At 46.0% G+C, this 18,306-nt stretch overlaps 2 protein-coding genes across 2 annotated transcripts; one reads left to right on the top strand and one right to left on the bottom strand.

Annotated features, from left to right (window-relative positions):
- Window positions 1-91: 91 nt before the first annotated feature.
- Window positions 92-8,217, top strand: PSMD5 (proteasome 26S subunit, non-ATPase 5). Its single transcript, XM_074846250.1, has 10 exons — window positions 92-369; window positions 572-716; window positions 1,335-1,448; window positions 1,906-2,034; window positions 2,754-2,863; window positions 3,307-3,449; window positions 3,942-4,133; window positions 4,958-5,067; window positions 5,713-5,853; window positions 6,392-8,217. The coding sequence occupies exons 1-10, from the start codon at window positions 176-178 to the stop codon at window positions 6,647-6,649; spliced, it is 1,536 nt and encodes a 511-aa protein (XP_074702351.1). The 5' UTR covers window positions 92-175; the 3' UTR covers window positions 6,650-8,217.
- A 1,541-nt stretch (window positions 8,218-9,758) lies between these two features.
- Window positions 9,759-11,391, bottom strand: B3GALT9 (beta-1,3-galactosyltransferase 9). Its single transcript, XM_074846248.1, has one exon. It carries the CDS (start codon window positions 10,907-10,909, stop codon window positions 9,791-9,793), a length of 1,119 nt encoding a protein of 372 aa, XP_074702349.1. The 5' UTR covers window positions 10,910-11,391; the 3' UTR covers window positions 9,759-9,790.
- Between the last annotated feature and the right edge of the window lie 6,915 nt (window positions 11,392-18,306).

Here is an 18,306-nt window from a genome sequence, read left to right as displayed (position 1 = left end):
CGCACTGCCCCACCCCGCTCTGGCCCCGTCCCCCTCGCGCCTGGCCAATCACACCGCGAGGTGGGCGGAGCCAAGGGGGCGCGGGGCTCGCCCGCCATTTTGTTTACGGCGTGGCGGACGCGAAAGGGGCCCCTGGCGACGGCGCGGCGGTTGCTAGGGGCGGCGGGGTCTCGCGATGCTTCCCGGCGGCGCCAAGATGGCGGAGGCGGTGATGGAGCTGCTGGAGCGGGCGGCGCGGCGGGAGGCGCCGTTGGAGGAGCTGCGGGCTCTGCGGCTCGCCGTGCAGGCCGTGCCGCCCGCAGCCCTCCGCGCCCGCCTCAGCGACGACCACCTGGGAGCGCTCTTCGCCCTCCTCAGCGTCAATGACCGGTGAGCGGCGGCCCGGTGTCGCGGGCCTGGCCTGGCCCCGCCGCCTCCTCTCTCCCATTCCCCCAGAGCGGGGCGGCTCCTGCTGCTACGCCGTCTCCTTCCCTGCCCTCCTTCAGGGCGGGGGCTGGCGCAGCTGAGGATCTGGGAGCACCCGGCAGCGTCCCCGTCCTGAAAGGCTTGGTTTTCTCTCTGTCCCGCCCAGGGAGCAGGTGTCTGCGTGTGTTTCCATCCTGGAGAGGCTCCTGCAGGCCCTAGACCCGGTCTATATCATCCAGAACCTCAGAGAAGAGCTTCAGAAAGGGCTTTTTCACCCCGACGACTCCGTGAAAATCCTCACCATATCTCAGGTACAGCGTTTTCCTCCAGGAGGAGGGGACAGAGCTCTGTCTGGAGCCAGGCTGGGTTAGTTCTAATCTGCTACTGTTGTTTCATGTCCTAATTTGTGATGGAAGCACTACATCAAGTGTTTTCTGCAGAAGTTGTGGTCTTACACACTCATGCAATTTTGGATAAATATTGTGCAATGTGTTAGTATATAATGCTTTATGATGTGTCTTTTAAATGTAGTGAATAAAACTATGTCTTGACAGAAATAACTTGAAGCCAGCACTGGCAGCAGGTGGCATAAGAATTAAGTGCAGCAACATTTTGATATTCAGGATACTCTGAATAATATTGTGGAAACAGTGAAGAGGACTAGGCTGTAGTAACTTGACACTTGTTGCATTAATTTAAACAGAATCGTGAAACAATCAAGTTTGGAATGGACTTCTAGAGGTTTCAGGTTCAGCCCCCAGCTAAAAGCAGGGACAGCTTGCAGCAGGCTGTGCAGGGTATCGTCCTGTTGATTTTTGAGTATCTCCAAAAACAGTGATTCTGTCTGGATGGCTGTTCCACTGCTTGAATGTCCTTATAGTGGAAAAAGTTCGGTTTAATCTTCTACAATTGTTTGATCATGTCTTTAGATTGGGAGGATTGTTGAAAATTCAGATGCTGTTACAGAAATTACCAACAGTCCTGAACTATTACGGCAAATAATAAATTGCATTGGTGGAGAGAAGATAGCAGTGGCTAAAGAGGTAAGCATTGCTTTTTTTTTTTCCTTCCTCTACAAATGGGTGTAGACACTGGACAAAACACCTTTTCTTTTGTGTCTGAGATGACAGTCTCCCCTCTTCTTTGAAGAAAAGGGAACTTACGTTGCTTGAAAGATATTATAAGCACGTAGGTGCCCTAAGCCCACAAGTTACTTAGATGTGGTAGAAAATTTACCTACAGCTGTTATCTCCCAGTAGCTGTTAATGCCAAAGTGAATTCGTAGATCTGAATTTAATGTCAGAGACTTGGATCACAGTAACCATAACTAGCTTTTGTCCTGTAATGCAGTAATTCTCATTGAAAAGTGAATTACAGCTGAAATTTTAGATGTGTAACTTGATTTAATATGTTAGTAAAGAACAGTGAAAGTAAGTCAGATCATCTTGGATTTTCTTCTCTTTGTGTTTTACTTGAAATAACTTGTTCTTTTGTTTCTAGGCCATCAAATCTCTCTCAAGAATAGCACAGACACAAGACGGCTTAGAGGCTTTATTTGTGAGCAGTTTGTTGAGTGACTTGAAAAATGTCATGGCAACAAATGATGTTGTTCGATACAGAGTATATGAGGTAGGGATGCGATCAACGTTTCCGTTTGAATGACATGATGCTGCAGTTCTCTTGGACTGTAGTTCTGATTTACAATCTGGATTTTATGGCTTGCTTTTAAATTAGTATTCATTACTGCTTTACAACCTTTTCTTCATGTCTATGTTTTGTTAAGACTACAAAGGAGTAGGAAGAGTACAGCAGTGTTGGCCCTCAAATAATATCATAACTTCCCTTTCTCAGTTTATGGTACAAAAGTGTGAATTACTGTTTACCTCTTATTTTCTAACTTGTGCCTAGGGAATTGGAAGGGCTATGCAGAGTTACTAAAGATACAATAAAATGTTTGCTTCTCTGAAAGTAAAATAGCTGCTGTAGTCTCTTAACCTTTGGATGTGAAGTGCTGTTGAAACTGTTGCATGGGGGGGAAGAGACCAAGAGAGAGATGCCAGATGTGTCAGTCTAGATATGTACGGCAAAGGAGAAAAATACAGTTTGGCCATTGTAAAACTTAATGGGAAACTGTGAATAGGAATCAAATGCATGTGCTGTAAACTTGGAACTCCTTATGAACTTGTTTCAGGCAAACATTTAGGTTCATTATGAAAACATAATGAAATTCTATATTTAATATATATAGGGTTAGTTAGCATTGTAAGATGTATTTGGCTGTTACTGTGAATTGTTATCATTATAATGTTTTTATAAACCAGCCTTTTCTTCCCTGTGCTTTTATTTAGTTAATTGTTGAGATTTCTTCAGTGTCAGCAGATTCGCTAAATTACTGTGCAAACAGTGGATTAATATCAGAGTTAATTGGAGAGCTGACCGGAGATGATGTGCTGGTCAGGTATGTTGGTAGTGAGTTTGCCAATGAGATTTCCCCTGATGTTGAAACTCTGATGTTTGGTCTTAAAATAACACTCTTTAAACACATTTGTGTGCGTTTCTCGTTAAACCCTTTTTGGGAAAACACTATCTGCCCCTCCTTAAACAGCCTTGAATATAAAACACTGTATACTTAAATTTGAGAACCAAGGTGAATTTTCCCCAATATGCTGTGGTAATTGTAATGCTGGGTTGCAACATAAACACTTTAGAATTCTTTTAACAATGCACCTGAAGGAAGACAGCTGGAGGAGTGTTGGGCAATTGGGCTAGTTTGGTATTTGGGTTTTGTTTGTTTGTTTGTTTGGATTTTGTCTTAAGGGTAGAAAACCTGTTTTTTCTTAATCACTGAGTACTTCAAAAACCCATCTGAAATAGGCCCAAATAACTGTTTGTCTGTTACAGAGCTACGTGTATAGAGATGGTGACCTCCCTGGCCCATACTCCACATGGGCGTCAGTATCTTGCTCAACAAGGAATTATTGATAAAATTTCAAACATCATTGTTGGTGCAGAGTCTGATCCTTTCTCAGGCTTCTATTTACCAGGTTATATCATGTTTTTCTTGTTTTCAGTGTTCACTGCTTGCTTTTATTAATGAGTTAAATGGAGAGGACTGTTAAGCCTCTGTTTTGAAAGCTCACGTGAATTTTTGTATATTAGAACGTGTATGTTGAATGTGTACAAAAAATGCTGAAGGACAGCCTAACACATGAATAATATTACTCAATAACAGTGGTAGGGCAGGTAAGATCTGGAGAGATTGTACTATATGTTTGAGGTTTGTGTTAGCGTAGCCTTTTTTTTCTTTATGAACTCAAGAAGACAGGTGTTACATCATGAGTTAAGTAACTTCCAAAATACTAGCTTGTTCCTTAGTTTTGTTCTTACTCTGATGCCTTTCACAAATAGTATTCAGACTTGATAACACTAGTTTAGCAGTGAAACAATCTTACATTGATGTATGTTTAATTTTGAGATTGTTAAAGTTATTGTTCCTCCACTCTGAATGCTTTTTTTTTTTTGTCTTGTTCTCTCAGGTTTTGTTAAATTTTTTGGAAATCTGGCTGTTGTAGACAGTCCACAGCAGATCTGTGAACGATATCCTGTCTTCATGGAAAAAGTCTTTGAAATGGCAGAAAGTCACGATCCGACCATGATTGGAGTGGCTGTGGACACGCTGGGAATCCTGGGATCAAATGTGGAAGGCAAACAGGTTTTACAGAAAACTAGTCAGTATCTTTTTTTTTTTTTATCAAACTTTCTCAGTATGCCCTACTATACAAGAGTGAATTGGTTTGGTGTAACAGAGAAAGGAATTGGAAAATGTATTTATCTAATAATAATCAAGGGTGTCTGAATAGCTGTGCTATTGCAGATAAGGTGATTTTTAACTGTCTTGCTGGGCATGGCAGTGTGAAATGCCTGGCAGCTAGAATTCTGATACCACAAGTGTGATTCAAATTATTCTCTTCTAGTGAGCTGCATGATATGAATCATCAGTAATTGGGTTATTTTAGATTCCTCTGTTTCTACTGATGTCATGACCTTCTCTCCAGCAATAGAAAAATGAATTGTTGTGTAATGATGCTTTCTGTAAAGACTGCATTGTTTCTCTTAATATAAAACTGTTCACCAGATTCAAAGTAGGTGCTAGACTTCTTGCTGCTAGTCCAAACTTTGCTTTTTAAGTATTGGCAGATACCTATTGGAGCACTGTAGAATGGGATTGAAGATTTCTAATTACAAGTGTACTAGGGTCCACACTTCCCAAGATAACTCAGTTATCTGTGACGCATAACTTCCTTTTTGGAAATGTTTGGGTAGTGTGGAGAATTAACGTAAGAGCTTTGGATTTGTCTATCTTGGATCCACATGAAGCAAAGAGAATCTTACACTGCTTTTGTTACAGTAGATCAGGAAGTTGCCTTTCTCAGGTTTAACGTACAACACATTCTACCAGTTAATGTAGAATAATGTGACTGACAGGTAACTCTGTATTCCTGTAGCGGTCTGCCTGAATTAATTAAAAGCGCTTTTGTTTTTATTTTCAAAGGAAGTAGATTTCAAAATCTGCTAAACAGAATAGGGCATCAGGCAAAGAATGCCCCCACAGAGTTACGACTTCGATGCTTGGATGCGATTTCATCTCTTCTTTACTTGCCTGTAAGTTTGTGGCTTGGTTTGTTGTCTCTTTTCCCCTTTAAATCTATAAGAATTAAGTTATTGTGCGTCTGACTAATTGCGTGAAGACTTTTTGCAGCATCTGGCTTAGGTAGAAGTGGTAGCTTTCTAGTATTCCGATTCATTAACTTCACTGTTTTGAAATTCCCTGATTTATTTGTTTGCTTAAATTTTGAGTTTATTTGTAAGAAGCCAGGTGTTCTGAAATCTGTTTATAAAACATGAAATTAAGACAGCATTGGCAAGGGAATGAGAGTAAATAATATTCTTGTGCTTTAAAGGGATAGTGGCAAACTGCTCTAATCCCTCTGTATGTTCTTTAGATCCAGTGATCTGGTTTTAATAGTATAGCTCTAAATGAGCGAGTCAGGCGTTTTCATTTGTTTTGCAGGACTGCACTTACCTCATGTATCAAGATCGATTTATTTAAATCTGTCCTCCAAACTAAATGAAATATAGAATGCCATTTCTTCATTCATGAAAATAAGTTGAAAATTTAAACTATTTTAGTTTAATCTGCTGGTGGTTTGTTTTAAATAACTTCCTTAACTATTGAACGTATACTCAAAACTTGAAAGCTTTTTGTGATCCTAATCAAACTCTCATTTTTGTACGTGATGCCTGTAGCCAGAGCAGCAGACAGAAGACCTTTTAAGAATGACTGAATCATGGTTCACATCCTTGTCTAGCCAGCCGTTGGAGCTCTTCAGGAGCATCAGTACCCAGCCATTCCCAGATCTCCACTGTGGGGCCTTACGGGTATTTACTGTAAGTGCTTTTTGTTTTTAAAGATAATACAGTGAATTGTATTGCCGTTCACGCTCAGATTTTTTTTTTTTTTTAAGTGAATGCCACAAACTTATTGAAGGCCTGAAGTGGTGAGAATTAAGGCCTTTTGCATTGTTCCCCCATTGCATTCACCATTTAAATAATGCAGCAGACATGTCATGTCTGTAATGCTTATTTTCTTATAAATGGCCAGGGGGGGGGTGGGGAGGAGAGCAACAGCCATGCTCTAGGGTGCTGCTTCAATATCGGAGGCACTGCTGTGTTAATTCACTTAAAACCTTAAAGATAAGCACTTCACTTAATACAGCTCAGTGCTGATCTTTAAAGTCTTTGTTTTCCAGTGTTAAACCCTGCTGCTTGATTTGAGTGGTGATTTTTGTAACTACTGTGTAGAATGAATATCCCATTTAATTTTTTCTGTTCTTTGACTATTTGTGTAACAGCCTACTGTGTAACTGTTGTTTTGGTTTTTAAAATGAGGTGTTTCCCCTCCCCCTTCTCTTGTCTTCATGTTTAGGCTATTGCAAATCAACCGTGGGCCCAGAAGTTGATGCTTGACAGTCCAGGGTTTGTGGAATACATCGTAGACAGATCTGTGGAGCCTGACAAAGCTTCGAAGGATGCCAAATACGAACTGGTTAAAGCCCTTGTAAACTCTAAAACTATTGCGGAAATCTTTGGAAATCAGTATTACTTGAGGCTTAGGGCTTACTTGCGTGAAGGCCCTTACTATGTGAAGGCAGTTTCTACTACAGCCGTGGAAGGAGCGGAATAATGTCTTTGTCTTGGTTCCTCTTCTTGCAAAGCATGTTATCGAAATAGGTGTTAAAAGATATAAGGTGTAAAGATTCCCCCCATGGGAGTCTCTTTGGATTGTCTCTAAAGGAACATGAAGCACTTTGAATCTATTTGAAATGAGAGTCGTGAGAGAAAATCAAAACCTGTAGGGCACAGCATAATTTCTCATAGAATGTCATGGCAGAAGTTCTCTGTGTACTGTTGTGAGACAAGTAACCAAGGTAAGCACTCAAGTCAGCTGCTGACTGTGTCTTATTTTGCAGATATTATCAGTGTTTAGTTAAACTGTTCTTGGGGTTGGAGTTCCTATCGTGTTTTCTCAGTAGATCACAGTTCAATTTAAAAAAAAAAAACAAAACCAAAAACAAACCACCAAAACACCTTGAGGTTTGTAACCTCAGATGCTGCCATAGTTTCTCTCTCTTTTTAAAATTTTTTTTATATCTGCTGAAGTTGGCACTTGCATGGCACATACTCTTTTAGCCAGTCATACTGTCAGAAGCCCTGTTGGTAAGAATAAGCTAGTAACATTCTGTCCACGTGAGGGAGTACGAACTGGATTCTCTTCTGTTTTCAACTTGCTGGATGTAAGTCTTGCTTGAATAAATAATCCTAAATATTGTTTACATTTTATGCTGAGGATGGGGGGGGAAAAAAAGCTTTTAGCCCTTTTAAAAACAAATGAATGCACGCTTTAGTGTATAAAACCAAATTGGGAGCTTTGTCTCCCTTGTTGACTGCGACTTTGTGTGGCAGCTCAGTTTACTTGCTCAAAAGGAGCATGAGCTATAGCACTACAAGTCTACTTCAGAACCAAATCTTAAATTGTTTACACTATTTTTTAACAGATAAATTTTTTTAATTTTAAGTGTTATTTTTAAAAAAATGTATTATTTTAGTTGTCTGAATTAGAATGAAAGGGGTAAGAACCTAAAGCTTTCACGTTTAAGGGCGTGAACTGGATTGGGAGGATGGAAATGTAGCACCTTACCAAGTTGTGCATCTTCTTTGGAAGATGGTCAGCCAGCTGCAGGTGCAAAACTAGCTGGACACCCTGGTGATGTGTCTTTGTCCATAAACAGAGACCGCTTTATACAAAAGGTTTATATTACTTTTGTTGAGGATGTAAGAAACAAATCTGAGGAATAACTTTGGGGGACCATAATAAAACATGAAATTACTACTTTTGGGGCTTATTTTAGTAGCGTGTCAGGTATCTATGGAAAGTACTTGCCCTGTGTCCCTACTCTGCCAAGTGAAGCAGGATGATCAAGTCATGCAGTAACTCTCTTCTTGCTTGTAGTAGCTTTGAGCTGCAGCAGAGGTGATGATATTGCCTGCCAGAAATTGCTGGCAAGGTGTCAGAGCGGGCTCAGAGGAGCAGGGGAGCTGAGGAAGATCCCTTAATGTTTAATAAGTTCTCTGAATGCAGGTGATCCGCCTTGTTGCTTACGATCTAATATGTACAAAAGTTGTCATCCAACATTATACTGCTGCTGATGCTTTCATCCTAGATGTGCGTAATAAACATCTGCTAGTGAGAAACACAGTACACAGCGTCTCATTTGTGAGCGGAGAGAGCGCAGAAGCTTCGTGAACCCTGCATCCAGAAAAAACATGAAAACGCTAAAAAGGAAATGAAAAAGAGTATAGAAGTCCTTAGTTTGCGCTTGTATTGGGCAGTTCAGCTTTGTTATTTTAGGTGGCTTTGTGCGCTGGTGGCTCTGTATGAGCCGAATACTAAAATCTCAGTAAAAGAAATCAATATAGAAACCTTTTCTGCAATTCATGAGTCTCTTCCATGTGTGTTTTCAGCTGTTGCTTTTGAAGGCTACTCTGTGTGCTAAGTCTTTAGCATCTGCTTTGCATGGTACGTTTGCCAAATGCAATATTTTAGAATACACAGAGATGCCAAACAAGGGGATTTTTATGTATGCACATATGCTTTATTTTGTTGAGCTTTGAGCTCAACATTCCCATTGATTGATCAAACGCTTACCTATTATTATTCACATGTAGTTCTCTACCCATCCTGTGTTGCCGTATGGCTTACATGTTGCTGCTGGGGTATCCTAAATACAACGGGAAAATTTAAGTGTGTTGTCCCTCTCCTCCCCCCCTAAAGTAACAGGTGGAGATAACTGAGGGAAAAACAGAAATGGAATGAGAACTGAGGTAACATGCTAAACTTGATGAATTTGGTTTTAAAAAAAGGACCCAACCAACCAAAAAAAACCCCACCCCAAACCAAAACTCATTTGACCCTGATTAACAAGCAGTGTAACTTGGTACTTTAAGAACTGTGGATCCTTTGGGGCACAGCTGGAATTCCTCTCCTCACGGCAGGACGAGTAGATGGGCCCTCAGAGGTACCGGGGTCTGTCACAGACTGGCCCAGCTCCTCTTCCTGCTGCTGGCAGAGCTGGTGTGGAAGCGTTCACCCAGAGGCCGTGGGCATGGCGGGGGGTTTGTGTTCTGCGACTGGTTCCTCATTTGGGGGATTTTTACGCTTTGGGTAAGGTCGGTGTTACCGGTGTGCTGGTGAGTTTGTTGTGACTTCACTGCTGATGCTGTTCTCCAGTGTCATGTTACGGCAGTGCGCTGCTTGTGTCCGTGTTTCTCTGATGCCAGGACTGATGGAAATACAGGATTCTGGATCGGATAAGTTGGATTTCTTGCCCAGGCTCTCCCTGGGCTGTTTACCTGAGCGCTTCCTGTGACAGGTCAATGTCTCGTGTAGTTTCACCGGTGCTGTAAAACGGGCTGCTCGGAAGTTGTGCCCTTTTGTGGACTTTCAGTAGATTCCCCTTTGTTAGAGAATACTTTGGAAGCAGGTGATGCCTCACAGATGAAAAATGCAGAAGGAGTTTTGGCATGAGGTAGAGGACTTCTAAAGCCTGAAAAACACTGGATACAGTTTCTTGGAATACTTTTTTTTTTTTCCTTTTATGTAGGTACTTACACAGCTAGAGTACATCCAGTTCTCTTGCTACTGTAACACACTATAGCACTGAGAATTCAGTTGCTGGTGGAGGGAAGAGAGCTAACAGGAGATGGTTATTAATGTTAACAGGATAAAGCAGCTGGTAAAAGAAAATTCAGACTTTCTTCGCAAAAGTTAATCAACGAAATGAAGAATCTCATTTTTTATTCTATCTAAGTTAAACTGTTTGAACTTATCGATATAGGTCAAAACCTTGCAGGACACCAGGCTGTAGTAAGTTTCCAGTAATGAGCAATCTTTACCATCACTTGTCTCCTTCCAGTCTTTAAATAACTCATCCTCCTCCATGTTGGAAGAGGTGAAAATGAATTTATAGCAGCATCGATTGTAGCTGATGTGCTTCTCCCCAGAAAACCGAGAGCTGTGAATGGGACTGATGCCAGCTTTTTTAGCACAGATTCCAACAAAGACATCGGGGGGCACTGAAATCGGCACCTCCTTGGCGGCCACATACACCTTGTGAGCGACGTCCTGGGACATGACGAAAGCGCTCCCGTCGCAGTAATCTGGGTAAAACTCTTCTGAGTATTGATGGATGGGAACAAAGCCAGGGCTTTCGGGGTCTCTGTCAGGCACTCCCTGATGAACAACCCTCCCGCTGTAAATGTCCTCTAGCTGTGTTAAGCTAAGCAAGTATCCAGCCAGGCTTGGAATACCGACAAACATGTCTTCGTTTGTTTTAAGAATATACCTTGCACGGGGACAGAAAGTCACTGTCCACTCCACACTCATCAACATCTTCTGTGTCTGTGTCTCGGGAGAATCAATGAAGCTGCCTTCAATAATGTCTCTGTGCTTTTGAGACTCTTCATCAATCTCCAGCTGGGTGCTTACCGAAGCTGGCTTTCCTAAAGCAAACAGAGTAAGGACAGCATAACCTCCGGTGTCTGTCACGTTGCCCCATGTCTGCCTGATCACGTTGCGCCTTGTTCTGTTTTCTGGGCTACTGCAGACAAGAACGAGCAAAAATATCTCTTGATCAGGGCATGTTGCTGCACTGCTGACAGTGTGAGAGAGATTGGCCTTTAGAGGATCTGTATCTAGCTTCCTGGCCCTCTCCCTGATTTCGAGCGTCTTTGCATCGGTGTAAGAAAGAGGTAATGACCGCAGGAAATATTCCTCCAGTAAATCTGCTCCAAAAAGCAGCACGTGGAAAAGCAAGACATTAAAGAGAATGAAGCACCACTGGTGAGTCCGGAGCCTGCAGAGTGTCAGCTGGGGAAGAGAAGACATAGACACTGAATTCTCTTGCTACTAAAATGCAAAGCTTTTCTTCATTTTCTAATATATTCATGCAAAACAATCACAACTTTTATACCGTGGTGTCTTTGCATTATTAGTGTAAGGCTGTCTTCTTCCTAGAAACCGAAGCAACCCTACTTCTTGTGGCACAGCGAGATCCTGAGCTGAGGAGGACATTACCATGCTGTAGTTCAGAAGGCTCCTTTCTGTGCACCCATACACGGAAATACTGAAGAATATAACTCACTATTAATATTTTTCTGACTGTTTTCTGCTACTGAAGGCCTGAGATACTAATGAGGACCTGTACTGTTAATGTGTCCTCAAAGGAGAGCCTTTGGTGCTTGGCCTGACAAAGCTGTAGGAAAGCTGGCATGGTAAGAAGCCGAAGGGGAAGATGTTATCCCCACTGTCCCGGAGGGAACAGCCCTGTGCTGGCCACTCTGCTGCAGCTGAGCAACGAGCCGAAGCACTTACCTGCATGGTGGTGGGATTCTCCCCGCAGCAGGGTCTGCGTTGGCGGCAGTTTCTCCCTGGCAGAGGCTTACAGGGCAGCGTTTGGATCTGGGTCTGCAGGATCCGGTTACTGCCCAGTACCCAGAGACTACGGCTTCCACCTCACCTGCCTGCGGGGAGGAAAGATGATCCCAGGGAATGATCGTGTTGCAGCTGCATAAAAAACAAAGCAAGCAAAACTCTAGCCTTTCCCTTTATTAATTTCTGACACTTGGGGTTGGGTCTCTGAGAAATAAAGTGAAGCAACTGCTAGAGCTTGCTCGGTAAAAGGGGTCCCCTGGTACTGTTGTGAATCTGTGCTAGGTCTGCCAGTCTGTTGCTGTTTTTCTGGGCTTTTGTTTTCTTTTACAGCTGTGCCTTTTTGGTGTTGGTTCCCTGGTCCCCTGGCAGTTGACCCCTGCACTGAGCGCTCTGCATCTCCCAAGATGGAGGTTTGGTGCGTTAACTTGTGGGGGGTCCCCGTAGATGTGAAGGATGCCCTAAGGCTGGGGGCACTGCTGGGCCAGGCTGTCTCTGGCACACGGGGAGTGGACTGAGCAGGGAGAGGAGCACAAAGAGGCGTTCCCTGTGCTGTGGGAGCTGTGACCCTGCTCCAGGCGAAGCACCTCACTTTGTTTGCGTGATTATTCCCAGAGCCAAGGAGGTGCAGGGCGTTGTTTAGTACCAGGTGTGTTTTCAGCAAGCCCCTGGGAGCAAGGCACGAAGAAGGGGCTGTGCAGGGGGAGCTGACGGTGCTCAGCCCCAGGGCCCGTGGCCAGGAGGCTGGGGGTGTGTTCATGTGTCCCCCGCCTCTTGCCCCTCCAGCATCCATTTACTGAAGCGAGGCTGTGAACTGTAACAGGCTGCGTTGGATGGTCCTTTTCTTTCTGTCCACACAATGTCACCCCGGGGTTTTAAATGACTGTATGGATTTGTGCTTTTGTGGCTGCATGTCCCGGTGAAGAGCTGCGGTGATCTACCCCTGGCCAGGCTCCTGCCTTCGGTGCTGGCCTTGGCTACGCCGGAGCCTCCACATGTTAATGTTGGCCCAGCTGCCGGCTGCGCTGGACGGGGCTGGGGAGCCGCGGGGGACTGGAAGTGCTGGAGAGGGAAGTGCCAAAAACACCACAAACAGGATGGAGGTGTCGGCAGGGGGGAGAGTTGGGTTTGGCAGCGGGTCTGTGAGCTGTGGGGCCCGTGGAACACTGAGGGGGGGGGAGAGGGGCTTGCGGGTCCCCAGCAGGCCCCTGGGGAGGGCAGGTGGAGGAGGCAGATGATGGCAATGATGCTGTTTGATGGGCAAATTGTGGCAGGAGGTGTCAGCCTTCACCAACACAAGCATGGGAACTCCAGCCTCTGTGAGAGCAGAGATTGTGATTTTTTTTTTTTTTTAATTTTGAAAAGATTTCTCATAGATAATGGTTCATTTCTATTACTGCATCCTTGGGTGAAAAGATGCAAGGAGAACGCAGTGTTGCTGTGGTTTGCTTAGCTGTGTGCCTTGCAAGGGTGTGCTCTGACCACTGCAATCCTCCCTGAAGCATCCTTAGGGGAGCCTGGATCAGTCAAAAGTTCCAGGGAGGTGGAGAAGAGCTTTGATTTCTGGCTTGGAGTGACCGAGAGTTAAACCCCCAGCTCTGGCTGAGCCCCTCTGCTCTCCCAGCACCTGCCTCTGGGTCTGTGGCAGGATTGGGAAATCTGCATTGATGTAGGGAGCAGCTGAAATTACAGAAGAAACCAGGTCCCCAAAATGTGGTCACAGCTTGGAAGCGCATCACATCCCTCTCAAAGACAGCCCAAACACACAGCATGTGTGTCCCAAGATGGACCTCGGCTTTAGGCTCTCCAAAACCGGGAAAAACTCCTTCCACAGAGCTTGTGTGTCAGCTGGGCTACAGCTTCATCTGGACCAGCCGCACAATCATTGGAATCTCTGCAGAAGTTGGGCTTTGAAGCTTGGCAAGCTGTCAGCAAGGGAAGTGTCAGTTAAATGCGTTCTCTGAAATAAAAAGCTAATAAGGAAATATTTTTCATGTTAATAATATAGCACTATAGCCCCAGATACCCATTTTGGGAAAAAAATTTCTCCTTTGAAGATGCTCCGTCTCCAACTAAACCATTTAATAAGCAAATAAATACTAGCATTTGAAACCACTTCCATTAAAAATATTGGCTTTTCCAATTGTGCGTTTTTAGAATAATAATAAAACCCACATGTGTATCATCCCTCTTGCAATTAGGCACAGCGTGGTGCTTGCAGTACTTCTGAAGTCACTTCTTTAGCACTGCTTTGTGGTGGCAGCAGGAACTTCAAACAGTCGCTGATATCACGTATATAAGATTAACGCTGTCCAACCGCAGCCGGGACACGGGCAGCTCTCGGATGTGGGGTTTTGTTTATCTGAAGAGCCTGGCTGAGTCCCACTGTGAGAAAGCTGAGAAACAGAAATGAAGAGGCTGCTGAAGGCTAAAATAACTGATCTTGGAGTGCCACAAACCCCTTGGCTCCAGGGAGTTTGCCTGGGGGTGATCCCTCCGTTGCCTTTAAAACCCAGACTTCAGGCAAATGTAATGCGCAGCAGCTTAGGTATGACCTTATCTCACTTTTCAGATGGGTAAAATCAAACACATTCAGGGAAAATCTCACTCCCAGTGAGATCCAAGAGCTTCCAGAAGAACAGTGAATTCAGGACCCTGTAGTGGCCGAAGTCAGGTCAGTCTGGGGAAAGAACAGCTGCTCCTACAGCTGTGCTTCAGCCCTGAAAAATCTTGTGGGCCTAAATCAGGGAAACAACAGGGAAAGCAGGTTTCCCTGAGCCACAGAGCTATAATTTGCTTTATGTAAGATGTTTTCACATTTTCCTTAAATTTTATGTCCAGTCAAACCTTATTACAGGAGCAGGTATGTACTGATAATGCTGTAGACAACCTGACCTACAGTATGGACAGTGAGTGTTTAGACTGAAGAATGTTTGGAGTTTGGGTTGGATATTTTGGAGAGGGCAGGGCCCTGAACTCCCATGATATCCAAAGATAAAAGCAGAGATGCCCGCAGGGTGGTGGGAGCTGCTGTTGAACAGGACAAACCTGGGACATGGTGCCGTGTGCTGCAGGGGAGCAGCTGTACCTGCAGCTTCTTAAAATGCCTCTTAAAGTCTCCTGGCTTCGCTCCCAAGGCTGTGAACATTTGGGAGGGGGGAGCAGAGCCTGGCTTGTTTCAGTTCTGTTCGACTCCGCTTCATGAAAATGCGAAGGCTTTGGATGACGAACCGTTCTTAGGCGAAGGTGCGGGTGAGTGGATGGCGTTTATTGAAGAAAACCAGTGAAAATTGGTTTTTCCGATTTAAATTTCCTCAAATATAAAAGCTGGAGTTCTGCCTGCCCCCAATGCCCCTGTGCTGTCCTTCCCTGTGGGGTGGACACCCCCCTCTGTCCCCACCATGGCCTCCCTGCTCTCAGACTTTTCCCAAAAGCTGGGTTGATTCCCACAGGCAGACTCAAACCTTTGCTCCAGAGACGTGCCAGGCCCTGACTGCACAGCCCGCCTGTCGGCACATGGTTTTTCTCACACAGCTGCCTCTTTCCACAAGGATCCCCCATGCCCTCGTGTAGCTGCTTGTCTTACCTTAACGGTCAGGGATGATCCCTGTCACAAAACATCTGGCAGCCCCACCGGGATGCTCCTGGGAGCCCAAAGCACTCCCAGGTGTCCAAAATGTTTTGGACCCTGCCCAGAGGGTCCCCTCTATTTACAGCCTGCCCTCTGCAGTGTTCCACCAGCGCACACACCCCCAATAGTGCCAGGGGCTGGGGAGGGACTTGTCTGGTTTTTAATAACAGCATCAGTTGCAATAAATAAAGGGAGACAATTGTTTTGGTCTTAGTCACCTAATAGCAATGTTTTTGCTTAAAGATATGATTCAGCTCTTGCAGGCAATTCTTCACCTTAAGCTCTCCATGAGGCTTGGGAGATGATGGCAGAGAAGGCTCTCTAGGAGTTACACAGTGTGCACTGCATTTGTTTTTTGATATTTAACATCCCTTTGGGTGTTAAACTCAAGTAGCGAACTTGAAAACAAGCTAACAAACCAGGGTGCTGACACACTAGACAAATAGCTGAGCTGCTCCTGGTACACAAATGAGGATGTCTTTCCTTCCCATTTAATGGCTCAGTTGGCTAGGTTAAAAACATGTTTTTATAGCCAAGTTCCTAGCATTCGTTTTTTCTTTGCATACATCAGTCTGGGAGTTACAGAGCTCTGTCTTTTTCTATGGGTATGTTTGATTATGACTTCTTGAGTTTAATGACAGCTTTGACAACTAACTACCACTATATTCCTTGATAAAGACAGCTTAAACCCTCTGTGCATCCTGCAAGTGCTGCATTCAGCCTCAGAAATACCGAGCTAAATATAAGCTGAACGGAGAGAGCATGAGCTTGTGAAAAATGCTGAGTTGCGAGGTCACAGGGCTCCAGCCCCTGCGCTGAGCTGGTTCCTGAGAGGTGGTCTCCCCGCCAAGATGTCAACTTGACAGAGAAGTTGCCTATTTTGCAGCGGACTAGAAGTTTTCCCCTTGTTGTTAATTTTCAGTGGGTCGTGCAGGTTGCTTTGCCTTGCCCTTTCATTCCCTGAAGTTAAACGCAGGCTGTATTTGTGCCTGGCAAATCTAGATTTCACGTGAAATTCATTTGACACGCACAACATTTGAAGCGTTTGAGTCTTGAATTGAGCTCCGCTTCGAGTAAATGCAGTCCATGCTTTGACAATATTTGCAACAGAGCAGGTTGGGTGTTGCTGTGTTTGACTCCACGGCCTCTCTGTACCTGCACTGATGCTGGGCAGCAAGCTGGGGCGTTTCTTCTGGGGAGCTCCTTGCCCTGGGGTTGATGGGGTGCCTGTGTGTGTATGTGTGATGTACCCAAGAAGTTGTGGAGGGAAACAGGAGCTGAGTGCAGGCCCTGGGGCTCATGCAATGCCCCAGCCCAGCCTCTCTGGGTCCCACGGTGCTGGATGGATCCAGCTGTGCTCCAGCTGCACGGACCTGGGGGTGCCCCAGGGATGGGGAGGGGGCTGCACCCCCCTCAGCCATGGCCAAGGCTCCTGCCAGTGGGGCCGTCCTCCATCACCCTCCTGGCACAGCGTTATCGGGGAGCTCGAGCAGGACAAGGACACCCGCCGACACGAATCCTCACGGCTCTGGAGCACCGCAGCGTGCTGGACTCGGGTAACGTGTTCCTCAGAAGATGACTTTCTCTCCCTCTTGCCTCTGACTCATCCCACTGTTGCCTCCCACAGATTTATTTATTGCTCTCCCAGACACAGAAACAGTAGAGTCGAGTCTCCACCGCCCCGTGCCAGGTCCCTCCTTGGGGCAGATGGGGCCACGATCTGCTGGGGGTGGCCATGCCTTCCCCTGCGCTTGGCCCTCGGGGGGGGGGTCACAGACTTGGGGTTTGCCTTTCCCCGGAGCCTTGCGTGAGCCCCCCGCGCTGCTCCCCAGTCCTGGCTCTGCTGTGGGCAACGTGTGTGTGCACATACAGCACACGGCCGTGCAAATGGTGCTCAGCATCCCTGGCTGTGCCCGTTCCCTGGCGCCCTGCACACCCTGCCCAGGGTGGGGCAGCCCCCCGGGATGTGCTCTCTTGCTCCAGGGTGCGGTGGGGAATGCTGGGGTGCTGAAGGGGGTCCCCAGCAGAGCCACGGAGGGTGAGGGAGTTGAGAGGAGGAGGAAACATAGTGTTGCAGTAGGTACATGAAATCCTGATTAATTTTACTTTTTGTTAATAAGACAACTGTTGGGAAATGAGGACTTGTAGCATCGATGGCATTTTGGGGAGCGCTGCAGCTGAAGGCAGGGAGGGCCGGCTCAGCCAGACCCATGCCCCCGAGATGCTGAATGGGGCCTTTGCCAAAAGCGCTGCCCTGCCTCCGCCCTGCCTCCCCCCTTGGCTTTGGGAGCACAGGATGGGTGTGACAGCGCTGAGGCAGGTACCCACAGCACCCTGCTCGGCCCCTGTGGCATCTCTGGGGCTGAGGGACCCAGCACCCAGCACCTGCAATGATTAAAGATGATGCTAAATCATGGCAGCTGGGAAGAAAAAGTTTTTATCACAAGGCAGTGCTGGCTGTGACCCAAAAGACCTAAACGAGTTTCCAAAGAGAAGTGAATTTTACCACGAGTGATCTTGGAAGAGTAGAGGGGAAGGGCAGCATCTCTGGTGGGTGCTCAGGTGAGCTGGTGGAGAGTGTGAAGAGAGCCCCCCAAATTACCCAAAGGCTGGAGAAAATGCCTTGGGGAGGAGAGCTCGCTCTCTGCTTTTTGTGAAGAAGAGGAAGAGGTGTTTTGTGTTGCAATATGATTTAATGGGGAGAAAATGCAAGATAAAAGAAGACTCTTGATCTAGTGGGAAGAGGCAGGCTTTGCCACAGCTGGAAACTGCAGTCAGACGAATCCTCGTTAGGAGGAGGGGTGCAGCTGACTAATGAGCCAGGCGATGTGTGGGGAAGACATGGGAAAGAAGTGCCAAGGGAGGGAGATGTGGCGGTCTCAGCATCCCCAGATGTGTCCCTGGAAGTCAGAGGGTCCTGGGGCTGGCCAGGGACATGATGCCACCGCTTCCATGTGCTGGGCCAGGGACCGGAGGATCGGATCAGCCCCCACGGGCTCTGGCACAGCCAGTTGCCCTCTGACAGGGAGAGCGTGAAACTGTCTTGCCTGGCACTGTGAGGGAGTCAAAATCCAACACGGACCCTGGCCTGAATGTCCACCATTCCCAAAGGCACCAACCGTCTGGGCTCCTACCTCGAGTTTAGGACAAAATCAGACACTGCTCTGCCAAACGGCAGAGGAAGAACAGGCAAGCTCAGTCCAGGGGCTGACACTGCTCCCAT

Source organism: Strix aluco, chromosome 20 (genome assembly GCF_031877795.1).
Source record: "Strix aluco isolate bStrAlu1 chromosome 20, bStrAlu1.hap1, whole genome shotgun sequence".
Lineage (NCBI taxonomy): Eukaryota > Metazoa > Chordata > Aves > Strigiformes > Strigidae > Strix > Strix aluco.
Note: the sequence above shows the minus strand (reverse complement) of the source record. Positions and strands in the feature narration are given on the sequence as shown.

Bases quoted from the DNA above. Each gene is read 5' to 3' on its own strand.
- PSMD5 (XM_074846250.1), top strand. From the start codon at position 176: ATGCTTCCCGGCGGCGCCAAGATGGCGGAGGCGGTGATGGAGCTGCTG. The intron at 4,134-4,957 runs GTCAGTATCTTT...TTATTTTCAAAG, and splicing joins ACAGGTTTTACAGAAAACTA to GAAGTAGATTTCAAAATCTG. The intron at 5,068-5,712 runs GTAAGTTTGTGG...TGATGCCTGTAG, and splicing joins CATCTCTTCTTTACTTGCCT to CCAGAGCAGCAGACAGAAGA.
- B3GALT9 (XM_074846248.1), bottom strand. From the start codon at position 10,909: ATGTCTTCTCTTCCCCAGCTGACACTCTGCAGGCTCCGGACTCACCAG.